Here is a 15,502-nt window from a genome sequence, read left to right as displayed (position 1 = left end):
AAAAAACTGCTCAAAAATATATCGTGTGGCCCGTACAAAGAAGAGACTGGGAATTTTCTTTAAAAAGATGATAAGGACAAAAATGAAGAGTTGAAACAGAAGAAGGATTGAATAAACATGGTGTGAGAACTGAAAAACCTTAATCCTAGACTATATCACTAGCTGTTTGGAGTTGGGTTTGGAACAAAGGCGTTGTTTTAAGGTTTAGTTTCAAGTTCTCTGCAAACAAACTGCATTTCTTTTGTTAAATTAAAATTGTAACACTATAAAGTGTAGACTCCCCCATTCATTTATTCTATTATACTGGTTATGTATTTTCAGGCCTGAACAAATAACAAGATGCTGTTATGAGGCAGTTAGTGCCTGTGGGTGGTGCTCTGTGTTTCCATATTTCTGTGTGTTGAGGTGCGGATCAAACTGCACCTGAAAAATGATTCCAACGTGAACGGCTGAAAAACTGCAGTTCCTCAAACAGCCACTTGTGGCTGGCCATAAAAGCAAGTAAATCCCCATAAACTTCCATGTTAAAATGCCCAACTTTACAGCAGAAAAAAACATGTTTACAGCATGTTACCAAAAAAGTTTTAATCTCTATCTAATTCCCAATTTATGACAACTGTACAAGGGGTGAACTCGCACGTTTTAATTGTATGCAGGCCTAAAGTTATGCATATTTAAGGGAATGTCCATTCTGAGGAACGGGTGGATCCTCTCGTGCTCCATGTTTGTGCTCATTTTTGGAATGAGATGTCAGAGACAAATACCATAAATGTTGTTTTTTAAAAGTTTGAATCCAAAAGATACATTTTAAATTATACTGCTGAATCACTCTAGTTGTGGATGGCTGGTAGATGTTATGTAGGATGGAGTGTACAGTTCGCTTCACAAGTAGGATGGAAACACAGGGCACAGGGCCCAAGTTTGCACAAAAAGCCCTCACTTAGGTGCCATTTCCGCCACTCCATCATCTCTACTCTGCTCCAAGTTCTGCTCCTTATCACTAAACCCGATTATACTTTTTTAGCAACGGTTCCTTCTACTTCTTTTCTCCTTTTTCATGCCTTTCCATTTCCCCTTGAAACCTACTTCCTGTAAGTTTTTATTCCTCTGACCAGTACTATGGTCATTGTTTTCCAATGCTTCAGTATTGTGTCTTAGTGTGCTTTACACCCACTGTGGACATTCTGTCTCATGTTGGTGTATTTTTGCTCACAGCTGGAAATCTGTTTAAGAAGCCCCATGTTTCTCACCATTTTTGCCTCAAACCTTCTTCTGCTTCTACCAGCAAAGACCTTTTCTATATATGTCTCTTTCTTCCCTTTATCTTGCACATCTGTCTACATCTCCTCCCTCCTTGGTTTGATTTTTCCAACCATGTAAGCACATTCCAGTCTGTGGACAGGGCAGAGCTCCCACAGTAAGAACAGGTTCCCAGAGCCAAATGGAGACTGACTGCAAAGTGCTGACTGACTGTTTGGCTTGATAAGACTAAGAAGCAAAACGAAGCAGCACAAGTTTTCAGGAGTGACTGTATGCATGTGTGTGAACATGCATGGATGCATAAGCCTTTGCATAAGCACATGACAGGTTCTTAGCCTTTTGCTGGAGGGAAGCTAAATGATGTCATGGGGATCTTTTTTTCTGGTGAAGCAAAGAAGTAAACATTTAAATCCCCAATAGTGCAATTTCTGACTCAAACAATTTTGAAGTGATTTTTGCTCAGCATGGGGGAGCTTCTTTTCTACACAGGCAGGCAGACTGACTCCAGCTTATATTTGATCAGAGTGGGTGCTTGCTGTGAGAAGACAAACTGAGAGGAGAGCATGGGTTGAAGAAAAACAGCTGGGAAGAAACTCAAGACAGTGCTGACATTACTGTCACAGAGAGGTCAGCAGCTGTAATAACAACAGGCTGTAATAAGCGTGTGTTGAGTGCATCCAGTTACAGTTGGGAGTTATGAACAAAGCGAACAGCCCATTCAAAGTTACACCTGATTCAATACAGGTGCAGCCAACCAATACTAGAAGTCACACAATAAGTGAAATGGAGATCATCTGAGTGCAGTGAATGTTTCTCAGTTGAATGTAGCATGAAGAAAGACACCTGGAAGGTCCAGTAACTGGTGAATCAGTGCTCCTGACTATAACTACACCACAAAGACAAAAAGAAAACTCCAAGCACCACCACAAAAAGGTTATCGAACAGCATAAGTCAGGGGATGGATACAAGGAAGTTTCCAAGTCACTGAATATCCATTAGAGTACATTTTCATCTGAAGTCAACTTGAAGAAGATTCTTTGATCTGATGAGTCTGAAATGGAGTTTTTGACCATCAGGATTGACACTGTTAGACAGCGAATACTGCACATCCTCACAAACACATCATCGCCACTGTGAAGCATGGTGGTGGCAACATCATGATGTGGGGATGCTTCTTGGCAGCAGGCCCTGAGGGGCTTGTAAGGGTAGAGGGTAAAATGAATGCAGCAAAGTATAATAAAATCCTGAACAACAACCCGATGCAGTCTGCAAGAGAACTTAGATTTGAGAGAAAAATGTGCTTTCCAGTGAGACGATGACCCAAAGCATACAGCCGAAGCTATGCAGAATGATTTAAAGATAACAAGGCGAATGGAGTGGCCGAGTCAGAGCCCAGACCTCAATCTAATTATAAATATGTAGCTGGACTTGAAAAATGCTGTTCATTCACGATCCACATGCAACCTGACACAGCTTATAAAAGTTTTGCGAAGAAGATTATAAAGTAAAAGTGCAGTGTCCAGATGTACAAGGCTGACAGAGATCTATCTACACGGCCTCAACACAGTGATTGTGGCCAAAGGTGCGATCAAATACTGACTTCAAGGGAGTGAATCCTTATGTAGTCACTTACTTCATAATAAATTGACTTTATTTTGTTTTCTATATTCATTAGGACACAAAAGAGGCTTTTTTGTAAATTATTGTCAAAAAAGCCTAATCAAATTGATTGTCATCTAATGCTAAAAAGCAATAAAAGGGGATAATTTCCAAGAGTGGCAAATACCTTTAAGAAGCACTGTACATTAAATTGAATTCTTTGATATGTGCTTCATCTACTCCATAACAATACATGTAGTTTACTATATGTAAACCCGGCTCAGGAAAACCAAAGCAGCCCCAATCCACTGTAAAGAGCATCTATGCAAGAGCACTTGTGCATATACAAAACACACAGAGGAAGTTATATAGTGCCCTGCAATCAAACCTTATCAAGAACATGTATTTGTTTATTTCTGAATTCCTGACCAATCAATGACCAAAGTGCAGTCAGGCAACACTTGGTGCAATAAAAACAGAACACTAATTTATTATTGTTATTCATTCAGCTCTGATCTGTGGATAACAGGTGTCTGAACCTCGGGTGTCTGCAGGTTGGGAGGAACGTGCACAAAGCACACACTGGCACATTCGCTTGATTTCACGGAAGTCAGGAGTCCTGGTATATTTCACACAGTCCTGTGAGTTTTACGTGTGGGATTCCCACACTCATGCATGCACATATATACACAGATTAGACACAGATTAGCCATTAGCTGTAGGGAGGAATTTAATATTCCAATATTCACTGTTCACATGACATTAGATATCCCACAGGTTCTGTATGGATCTTAGCTAGTTGGAACATCAAAGTTTCGCCCAGTCCCAACCCACCGTAAAGAACATCTACACAAGAGTTTGCACTTCAATCTTGATAACAAGGCTATGAGATCAAAATATAAACAAATGTCTGTATCCAAATGAAGCAACAGCATTGGTTGAAACACATAAAGCAAGTTGCAGTGCTCTACAATCAAGCCTTGTCCATCTTAAATAAACATCATATTTGTTTATTTCCACATTCCTGACCAGTCCACGATCAAAGTGCAGTCAGGCACCAAATGGTACCATAAAACAGAACAAGAATTTATTATTGCTATTTGTTCAGCTCTCTGTTGAAAACTCAAAGTCTTCTCAATTAAGTCTCAAAAGAACACCATGTCTCTCAAGGATTTACTGATGAGCTTGAGATATACACCGTTTTAAGTTTTGTTAGTTATTTTGTATTTTTTGCTGGCAGGCCTTATATTGGGGCACAGCGGCAGAGTTCCAAGGTGTCTGTACCTCAGGTGTCTACAGGTTGGGAGGAACGTGCACAAAGCACACACTGGCATACCCACTTGATTTCACTGACAGCAGGTGTCCTGACATATTTCACACAGTCCTGTGAGTTTTACATGTGGGATTCCCACACTTCTGCATGCAGCCACACACACATACACAGATTAGCCCTTAGCTTATCATATCAGTTGTTGGCTGTAGTGAGGAATTTGAAAATGTGACCTTAATATTCATTGTCCAAATGGCACCAGTTATCCCACAGGTACTGCTGGTTCAAGGCTAACAATGCATAACAGTGATGGATAGCTGTTTAGCCTATTTAAAAGTACTGTGTAAAGCTGCAGAAAGTGGCTGTAAAACATATCTGATGATTATAGCAAGGCTGATGAGACGGTTTTATTTCCCAGTCATCTGTCAGGCAGCTGCATTCTGCAGGTCTGAAAACTGGTCAAGTTGAAGTGCCTGCTGCTTTTATGCCAACTCTGACAAACTGTAGATAAGTGCAGCGAATGAGCACTAGTCTAGGGACGTGTTTCAGACAATAAAATATATTTAGCCCTCACAACCTCGTTTGGACTCTGGACATATTGATACAAAGCCAATATTGACATATCGCAGAGACTTGTACTCTGTGAACTCTGATAAAAGCAACATTGAAGAGGAAGAAAATGAACAACTAAAGGTATGCCTTACAATTTTGCGTACATGCTGTCTGTGTTTGTACACTCAACATTAAAACCATCTGCCTAATATTGTGTATGTTCCCCTCATGCTAAAACAGCTCTGGATCATTGGGGCATGAACACATGGCAGCGGATCCTTTGGGTCCTGTTGGTTTGAGCTGGAGATTGCATAGATCTGGTTTGTTCTGTTTGATCTTTATGTATCACACACTGTTTAGATGTGACCAAAGGTTTACAAGCTGAACATGGCCTTATAATGTTATTCTTCACCTGTCCATAGTTATAATGTTGTGGATGATTGGTCTCATCTGAGTATATGGATATGGGTTTGTATTGTGTCATTATGTGCCCAGACAGAACACTGCAGGCAACACTGACAAATTGCTCCATGAACTTTTATAAAGAATATTAATTTGAGTTCCAATGTACTTTTTACAGAACAGATGTTTTACTCAAAACTGAGCAAAAACATTCACACCTTACGGGCCATCCACAGGTCTCACTGGGACTTTAACCTCTGCTTTGTATAGAGTGTGTTGTGCTTACTTTTCCACTGCGTTTGCTCTCTTGTTCTCTCTCTTTCCAGGTAAATAAGGAATCATAGAATATCCTGAACCCTTGTTTTCTTTCTCAGTCAACATATAGTCCAGTAACATGTCTTATTTTTTTTTTATCCCTCTAACTAACCCTGTCTACTCCTGAACTCTGCTTTCCACTTTGTCCCCAAAGGTAAAATGTTCCTATCAAGGAAAACTTCAACAAGCTGGCCTTTAGCCTCAGTCTGGTTTGTGAGTGAGCAAATGTTGCTCTCCTTTTAAAAACGTGCACCCACCTGCGGCTCAGCAGAGCACTGTTTTGGTTTCCTGCATTACTTCAGAGGCCAAACACAGTGTGTTGGGCAAACTCTCACCAGCCACAAGGCTGGCTCTAATTCAGGCTTTGCTTTGCCATTGGAGGGCCGTGACTGAGCAAAACAAGATAGAGTCTGCTGATTCTCACTGATGGCCACTGATTACAGCCATGATGATGAAGCACTAAAGCGGTTTGGCTCGGATCTGCATGTGTGGGCAAAGTGACTGACTGCAGTGAATAAATAGCACTGACTCATTCTAGTCATAACTCAGTGGTGGTTATTTCTGTACAGGCAAGAATATTGCAGAGAGGAGTTGCATTCAGTGTATTTATTAGTTTAGGTAAAATTAAATATGCATTCAAAGTTTAAACTGACATACACAAGATGTGGCTGAAAGATTTTGATGTTGCTGTATAAACTCAAAGGACGCCTGAGTGTTTAGACTTTATGTCGAGTTCAATTCTTCTGTCTTTAAGGTCAAATAAATGCCATGGTTGAATAAAAGTAAAGCTGTCAGCATTATTTCATTAACGAAAGCTACTGAGAGTGTTTTGTTGCTGTTATGTTTCCGTATCAAGGACATCAGACAGAGACAATAAGCTGAGCCAAATATGGGCAGAGGATTTTTGCTAGAAATGCGGGCGGAAGTGGTTTAGTTCCTGAGGGCATCATGGCAGCAGGTTATTTGTTTTTGTGGTGTTTGTATATGTGCATTAAGAAACTGTGTGATGGTGCACATACCCTGAGCAATATTCAGTTCTGAAGTGTGTGTGCACATTTAATTTTATGTATTCACGTCCAAGCAAATGTTCAGTGTATGAATTAATATATTTGTTTGTGCTTGCGCATTTATTCACATCCTTGGAGATTTGTTGGAGATTTGTTGGATACCTGTGCTGTTGGGCCGTCCTCGGTAAATGTCATCGTAAGCCGTCCACTGATCAGTAACTTGGTAGGCGTGGATGAATACAACGACCACTGCAACTAGACAGATGAGAGGCACTAACACCGCCGTGCACAGAGCAGCATAGATGTTTGGGATAAAGCACCTAAAGGTGGGATAGACAGAAATATAAGTGATTAGTTTATGTATATATATTTATATATATGTTACAAATAAAGCCCATAATAAAATAAAAGGCATGGTGAGATGACAAAATCAAACTAAAAAGCATTAAATAAAGAGTGCTTCCCTCTCAGAGATAAGCTCTACAAACAGAAACATATTACATCCCTTTACTGCACTGTATTTACTCCTAAGACTTTGTTGCTTCTAGGTTCACAAACAGGATCTGCTCTGAGCCCGCTTAAGACTTACTGGATTGTTGCTGAACAGTCCCAGCTAAACATATATGTTTTTAACTCTTCTGCACAACTAGGTGACCCCGCAGCTCCCGCAGGATAATAACCAAGGCCAAAGATGCTTAAAATTGTTTCCCTCTTTAAAGTACGAAAGAACATTTCAGAGAACAAAAAGCATAACATTTATCTCCCCCTTTGAAGGGGAGATGAATGGGGAGTGGTTATGTGATTTATCTGCTGATCCGGCCATGCAGTCAGAGGAGAAATTTCTTTTGGAACAGATTAATACAAATGATAAAAGGTCAAAAGGAAACTTTTTCCTTGAGAAAGCAGAATTTGTACTAATAATTTTCTCATCACGATCAAGTTATTTCTCTTTTCATAATTTGTACGTTGGTGCGAGTCAGAAGTTCACTGTTTATCTGCGTTGTTTTTCTCGAGGAAATCTCTGCAGTTCTTTCCCAGCTTCCTCCAATCACACACATTTATCTTTATTAAAGAAAACCAAGGGAAATATTTTCCTCTGGGAAAATCAACACGCCCATATGAACTGTAACTGCCAAAGAGCCAGCAAAACACTCATGTCCCTGTGTCCTTCTCACAAAACAAGCTCAGGCCCTGGTTTGGTGGGAGCATCAAATACAGATAGGACCTCTGCAGGTTTCAGTAATTGCAGAAAAATAATTAGATCTTTGCTAGCCATAACACAGCAGGAAGTATGCCAAATAAAGCATTGCATCACTCTGTCCCACAAGCAAAGCCAGACGATGAGACTAAATACGCTGGAATATGGATATTTGTCCTGCTGTAGCCTTGTGAGGGGTTGAGATTCTACTGTACTGCAAAATCTCACAAGAAGGAGAAATCCCAGGGAGTCCTGAAGTGGAAGAAGAAAACGTCACCCAGGGGCATAATTCACCGACTGTATGGTTTGGCAGAGAAGAAATAAAGTGAGCAATTCCTTTTATGGCAGATTTTGACAGAAATGATGTCTTCTTTATACACACAGCAGTGTGAGATCATGAGTAACTGAAGCACAGATCCTTGTGTGCAAAACACTGAATTTCAGGTTAATGAAATAAAAGAAAAATTTCTAAAACAAACACTGAAGTCTCTGTGGTAACTCTTTGCTCACATAATATGATACGAGGACATTCAAGTTGTCATTTTATATTTCTACACGTGAGACTATAAAACTAGACAGAACATTTTTACAGTCTGGTTGTACACTAGCCAAACTAATCATGAACCAGCGTGTCCATGCAACACAGTTAGTCATTTCTGACTAAAATAAGAGCTTGTCAGACACAGCTCATTTAAATCCAGATGAGATTTGCTGCTCGAGCGAAAACCAACCGGGTGATGCATCTGTAGTGAAATTTTTATGACTGCTTCAACTGATCAGCTGTGCATGGGTAATGCAGTATGCGAGAGAGGACTGAGATCTGCTTTGGTGTAAATGTGAAATTTTAATTTTTTTGTGTTTGCAATTAGAAGCGTATTCTCTCCTCATCTTTCATCTCACACTTTAATTGTCTAAGGTTTGAATGTTGTCAGTTTGTTTTACCAAAGCTTGAAATGAGGAAAATTTTGTGAAATTCAAGAGGTATGTCTACTTAATTTAAAGTTTGTACCACCAATATGTCATTGTAAAGGTCGAATGAGGTAACCACACAATGTGACACCAAGCTAGATAGAGGAAAGCCTGAACATGCTCACAGAAAGTCAAGGTTAGCACAAACTATATATGAGACAGAGAATGTGAAAAAGATGGAATTAAGACATAAACAGCAAGGAATAAAGGGGAAACTATGCTGTGATTTAATAGCATTATATTATTTTGCTCATCTATTTATTCTTCTTCATGAGATTTTTGCACACTAAAAAGTAATTCAAGTGACCTTTTCCCAACGCTTAATAATAACTTAAACACACGGTTGTATGATGGAAATATTTTTAGAAAAAAATCTAATTTACAGATTTAGATGAACTTTTTAAGTTGCAAACATTATTTTTGATGGGTTGCATTGATATAATAATGTTGGTAATTGCATCAACTTAATAGTATGTGTAATTTAAACTCAAGTTTCTGTATTATTTGATTTTAATTAACTTCAGGTTGATGTAACCTAAAAAATTGGTTTGCTAACTCCATTTTTCTTCGCAACAGTTACGGATTTCAAGTCCCCACTAAATTACAGATGGTTAAATAATTAACTAAAAACATGTTTGACTGTAGAGAAAAACAAATTCTTCAAGCTCAGTGTACTTCGCCGGTTGAACATAGTTTAAGTAGAAGTGTTCATAATTCAAACTGTTGCATTTTTTTTTGTACAACAAATGTGTTGCACTTAATGAAACACTGTTTTTAAAATATATATACCATGCACATGGATACAATTGCTGTTCAAATACAATATATATGATACAAAATTGTCTGATGACGTAAAGTCTGAGATGGACACTTGTTTGTGCGCAGGCAGGATGAAACTGAGACAAGAGTGGTGAGAAACAAGAAGCTACCTGTTTACACTGATGAGGGAGAGAGACAGAGAGAGAGACAGAGGAGGGAAATGAATTCAAAGGCTGCCTCATTCCCTCCAAGAGGAAGGCATGCTTCCCTGGAAACTGAATACTCCTCTGTGTCCTTAAATCTCTCATGTGTACACTGACTGTCCACCAACACTCGCCCACAGGAAACGCACATTCACTCTTGATCCCAAGGATAACAGCCACACCTAAGACCACTGACTAAATTTAGCTGTGATTTAGGGGGGGTTTAAACTTCATCAGTGCTTGGCTTTGCTCGACACGCACACTTGTTGGAATACATGACAGACGGACCTTCAGGCACACATTTAAAGACACACCTTTCGTGGCACCATTGTGCCGGTTTGAAAACTGATTACATCTGTTGTGTTCTAGGTTTCAGGTATTTTATATATAGATGCCAAACAGCTATATATAGCTCTGTATAGCACACTTTCTGAAAGACTCCACCCCTAAGGGAATGACTCCGGTTTCAGCGTGGGGAGATGCACGCACCACACTGAAACCCATTCATTTATTCATTCAGCTGATTGGGCAAGCTACCTCCTCATATGATGTCACTGCTTCAGGTGTTGTTTTTTATTTGCTCTCCTCTAGTCTGATGTGGAATTTCCCAAAGCTTAAAAAAGAAACTGTAGTCATCACGAATGACCAAAGCAGTTTAAAAAGGAGTATGAAAACAGACTGCGTTACAATTGGATCGATTCCATATGACTGTCATTGGTTCTAAAAAAACCACTTGTGTGTGAATTTGTATGCACTGTACACTCACACATCTCCTTGCACCTGTCCGTATACAGCATATATGGTCCACCCATAGCCGCCGAGCAACACGATGACCAGGACGATGATGACCAGGCCGGGAAGACCCCAGCCCAGAACAAAGTACAGGAGATATAGACGGTCTGTGTGTTCGTCGTTCATCACCAGCACTTGCCAGAAGTTCACCGCCTGAGGAGACAGTTTGAGAAAACAACTTTGTGTAAAGGAATGTGACCAGAAAGACTAAAGATATGCGCAAACAACCATCACGGGCTTCATGGAAAATTTCTCTTAAATCTACCGCAGCCGGATGATGTTATCACAAAAGGCAAAAAGTCTAGACTTTTGAGGATTTTTCGGCTTTCTTTGCTTGCATGGACATTTGGTCTTTATGGACAGTGAAAACAGACATGAAAAGCCACACTTACAGCACACTCGAAATAGCTATGTTTGCTTTGTATTCCAGCCGGCTTTCATAGTCTCATCCATCTGATACACTAAGCCAGGCATTGTTACATAAGCGGCTTTTCTGAACACCTGTTGATTGCAGCACAGGCACAATGTCTCGCCTATGTGTTAAGACTGGAGAGAGCAAAGAGCAATGGTGAATTATGCATTCTTCAAACCAACTGTCGGGTGGGGTTGCAAACTGCTTCTCTTTGCTCCATCTAACCATTAAAACTTAACCTGAAAGTCTATAGAGAATATACTCTCATTCATAAGGAAGAATTGCAATCAAAGTTTACGCAATAGGTCAGCAGCTATAATGAACAGCTGATGATGTTTCTGTCCATCTGTGCGCACTGAACAACACCCATTTGCACAGAGGTCAATGTGATGCAACTAATGACATGAGGTCAAAGGATGCTGGCCTCTCCCTCAGATAACTCTGTCTCAGCTATGACCATAACCATATTGTATAACCACTGTATAACACACACAGGCACATACGCGCAACACTGAAGGGTCTCAGTTGTGTAACAGCTTGACTGCACTATTCTGACACAATAAAGTGAAGTCAGTCATATTCTGCTGCTTCTTGGCTGTGAGCAGACTGGAGCTGTTGAGGTACAGTAAATGGATTATGGGTAACTTTGTGCTGAGCTGTTCCCTCTGCAGTGGCTGCATCTCTCACTGAGTGTTGATACTAAAGCATTGTGTTTCCAGGCTGAAATGGTTGCGTTACAGATCAGCATGCTTGGTGACTAGTACAACTACCATTCTAAAGAGCTGGCTCAACAAAATAATATAATATGTGTTTTCTTTTTGTAGTTACCTCTGTTGGTGTGAGGCCATACATGCATGGGCTGACTATAATGCAGGTTTTGAGAGCTATCTTTTGACACATACAACTGAAGAAGAATGGTTATCACAGCATTAAATGATTATAGCATGCAAAAATTTTAGAGCAATTTTCCTTTCTAGAGACAATGTCTTGAATATTGTTAATATTTGTCATGCCTAGTACTGAACTGTTAAATGGCTGAGATGTAACTCCGTTGGGCTCTTTAGATTCAGCACATCTATCAAGCTTTTCTCGCCATCTGCTCCTCACGTTCCTTGATGCAGCTTGAGCACACCAGTTCATCTCTGCTCACACACTGTAAAACTACTCAATGCAACACTATGGCAAGTTGTAGTTTTGAAGTATTTAAGCCATACATATTTGAATTGGAAATCAGTTTTGAAGGGGAATAAAATACAATAAGTTGTTCCCTGAAAACAGACAGGGTTGAATTCTTCAGGTTGTTATGTATAAAACCCAAGAAGTCTGAATCCATGTTTCTGAGACTGTCATCAGTACACTGTTTAAAAGTGGAACTGCTCAACCATGGCATTGACTCCTTATTCCACTCCTGATGTGTCCTCTAGAATAATAATAAAAATCAAAAAAAACACCGCATGGACATGTTAACAAGGTATAAAACCAAAAACAAAATTTGACTGACTTGTAAAATGGTTGCTGTTGTGTTCGATGGATTATTCAGACGGAAACTGAGAGGGAGCCAAAATCTCAAAATCTGGACCAATAAAACCAATACTGTAAATGATTCTTTTGTGGTTTGGAAGAAAAGACTTTTTAACTGAGATGACGCAGTTGCAGTGTCCGAAAGTCACCATCTGCCCGTCTGTCCACAGAACTGATTGACAATGGCGGCGTCTTGTCTGCCCATATTCACGATCAAATTCCATTTGTAAGCTTAAAAAATGCTTGGCATGTACCATAGGTAATACAAAGCTGTGAATTTAGCACTCTGGCTGTTTGACCAGCATGTACAAACGGGGTAAAAACTCACCGTAGGCCAGCACTGAGAGTTTGGCAGAGAGCCGTATTGTTATGTAATACAATGTGGATTTAAAGTAAGCTGAGGTTGACTCTGCAAGCTTCTGCAGGCAACAAATAGCTGGTCTGGATAGTGATTCAATTATTGGCTGTTTTTTTTTCTTCTTTTTTCTTTTGCATTATGTCAGGGCATATTCTCCTGACCAATTATTGGACATGCACACTCTCACGTACACACACACTGCTGGTATTGACTGAAGTCTTCATCATGGTCTGAGATGGGCTGCTGGCGCCCACTCATATCAGCCACTTATCTGAGAGCAGCTACCTGATAGGAGGGAAAAATGAGCGGTGAGACATCAGTGGGGTCGATACGGAGACGGTGGTGAGGACAGGACGGTTTTAGTGCCACACATCAATGAAAGCCAGAGTGGCAGGAATATTTCCCTTGTCAGCTACTATAGTTGCTGACAATCAAGAAATGACCAGAGATGCTTTTTGGCAGGAGTGCTAAACAACAAGGGCAATTTATGAAAAAGTAAATCTCTGTGAGTGAGCAAATGTGTGTATGAAGAAAACCACAAAATCCAACGAGATTTTTCTTTCTCCCATCCAATTTGTATTCCTATTTGTGTTTCTTCCTGGATAAATCATTGCTTATGCTAAGCTCTGCTACCACACTAACTACTACCATGTGTGTCTAAAGCCAGTTTTACGTCACAGCACTTTACAACTCGGTTCCAGTCCTCGTCATCCAAATTCTAAGACTCCTTAAGCCACATGAAAGCCTTTGACCTGAGCCTTTTTCCCCTAAGATATCTCAGAAGTTAGTCGGTAAACAATCTCATATGAAAAGCGCTGCATAGTTTCAGCACGTAGAGCACTGCGTGGTTCAAGCATTACCCTGTTGTGGTCAATCTCCATTAGCTTATTCAAGAATTAATGTTATTATACTGCACCAACAATATTATATCTGCCTGGAGAGATTATGTCCACTACATAAACTACGATTATATTCCTTGTAAACGTCACAGCAAATGTCAGAAAAAGAAAAGATGGGAGACGGGATACAGGTGTAGTACAACAGATATTTTTAGATGGGTGTCCTGTGTTTATGTGGTGGAACTCACTTTTATTTCTCCCTGATTGACTTAAAGGCATTCTTGTTATCTAATTCATAGCTGGGTACAGAATAACAGACATAGGATATTTTGATTTATGATGGCAATAAATCACATTTGCCTAATTTCTACATTCATAACATACGGCACAAACAACAAAGTGAACCAAATAATAAAACATAAAACATTGTTATACTAGGTCAGTGGATCTTTTTCAACAATAAATGTTCCCATAGCTTCTCATATCATAGTTTAATCAGGCTGTTTTAAAAAAATAATCCTGAAAAAATATGGAAGTAAACAAGGAATTACTTTAATTAAGTAAATACATTTGTTTTCCTGCAGTGCAGGATTTGGATGTGGGGGATCAACTGAGGTAAAAGGTCTATCCCTGGAGCAGCGGTAGAACACTAGGTTACGTTCAACACATTCCTGTGCTCTCTGAGTAGGTCACAAGTCACCTATAGTCTCTCTGAAGGATTAAAATTGGCTTATGTGAGATTTACACTGCCAATTTAAAACCATATTCTAGGCTTTAATGTATAGTTAAGAGGGCAAAAAATTAGATTCTTTGGTGTTTAAAGTGAGTATGGAGAAGATCACTCAGATATCAGTCAGACTCTGGTTGTTAGGGAAAATCATGTCTTAATTCCTTTAAATCACCTGAATGGCCTCGTGGTTAACAATTATGACACAAAAGAGAGAACAAAATGAATGAGAGGCCAGATGGTCAAGTAAGAGGAGTTCAGGGGCCGACTGGGGTGAGGTGATACTAAGTGGTACCAGCCTGAGGTCAAAGGCTATGTCACGCAGCATTCTGGTACCTTGATCTCACCCCTTATTAAAGAAAACTTGCCCCAGCCCACGTGGTGTAGGAATGAAGTTTCATTACTTATTACATAAAAAACACATGCTCAGAGTAAGGAGAAAAACGAAAGAATGGAGAACCTGTCTCTGCCAAGTCATGGGGAAAATGAGAAGGAGAAGAAAGATTTTATTTCGAAGGTGTCCTTCAATAGGAGTAATATATTTGATGTGAAAAAAGTCACGTTCTTGAAGAAAACCTATACCTGTGCAAGAAACACCCTTGTTGGTAACTGCAGAAAACCATATTGAAAAACCAAATGATCATATTTAGATGTACTGGACAGACACAATTTTACACTATGATGCGGGAGAAGCAGTTAAAAGTCTTTCCCTTGTACCTTTTTTAGGTAAATAGGCAGAAACCGAGAAATGTCTTAAAATATCAAAAGAAAGAAACGTCTATCATAATGTCTCACACAATAGGTACATTATAGTAAAGCATTTTTTCTAACTGCCATCTGTTGTCCCTGTAGAAATCAAAAGGTAATAATAATGTCTGTGCCCAAAAATGTTGCTATAATGATACAAAGGCCGACATTTTTACTTTAAAAATAAAGTCACGTGAGTCTCGTGTTGCTTGTCGACCTGGTCTTACCTGTACGAGCATCCAGAAGAACTGACTGAGATGGAAATAGTGCGAGAAGAGCGCCAGAGCAGCACAGCTGTCCTCTGAGAACGTTCGGCCACGGAAAGCTGACACCAGGAAACAAATCTGTAGAGAAAAAAGAGAGAAAATACAGATTTAGGATCATTTACTATTGTGTGTAAATGAGCCTTTCATCTTTTACTGTAGGGAGAAGCAGCATCAAGTTTTTACTGCAATTACTGTATGCACACAATTTATTCTATTCGGAAATCACACTGACACACACACACACACACACACACACACACACACACACACACAGGTGGCATACTTGCAGTGTCAGCAGGTCATATT

At 39.7% G+C, this 15,502-nt stretch overlaps 1 protein-coding gene across 1 annotated transcript in view; it reads right to left on the bottom strand.

Annotated features, from left to right (window-relative positions):
• The window catches only part of adgrv1 (adhesion G protein-coupled receptor V1), a 117,210-nt gene that overhangs the window by 15,194 nt on the left and 86,514 nt on the right, over positions 1-15,502 (bottom strand). Inside the window, 3 exon segments of the mRNA XM_055011477.1 lie at positions 6,568-6,725; positions 10,301-10,479; positions 15,158-15,274. Coding sequence (XP_054867452.1) covers positions 6,568-6,725; positions 10,301-10,479; positions 15,158-15,274 — 454 coding nt within the window.

Source organism: Amphiprion ocellaris, chromosome 6 (assembly GCF_022539595.1).
Source record: "Amphiprion ocellaris isolate individual 3 ecotype Okinawa chromosome 6, ASM2253959v1, whole genome shotgun sequence".
Classification (NCBI taxonomy): Eukaryota; Metazoa; Chordata; class Actinopteri; family Pomacentridae; genus Amphiprion; species Amphiprion ocellaris.
The sequence above is the reverse complement of the archived record's forward strand: the minus strand, read 5'-3'. Positions and strand labels throughout refer to the sequence as shown.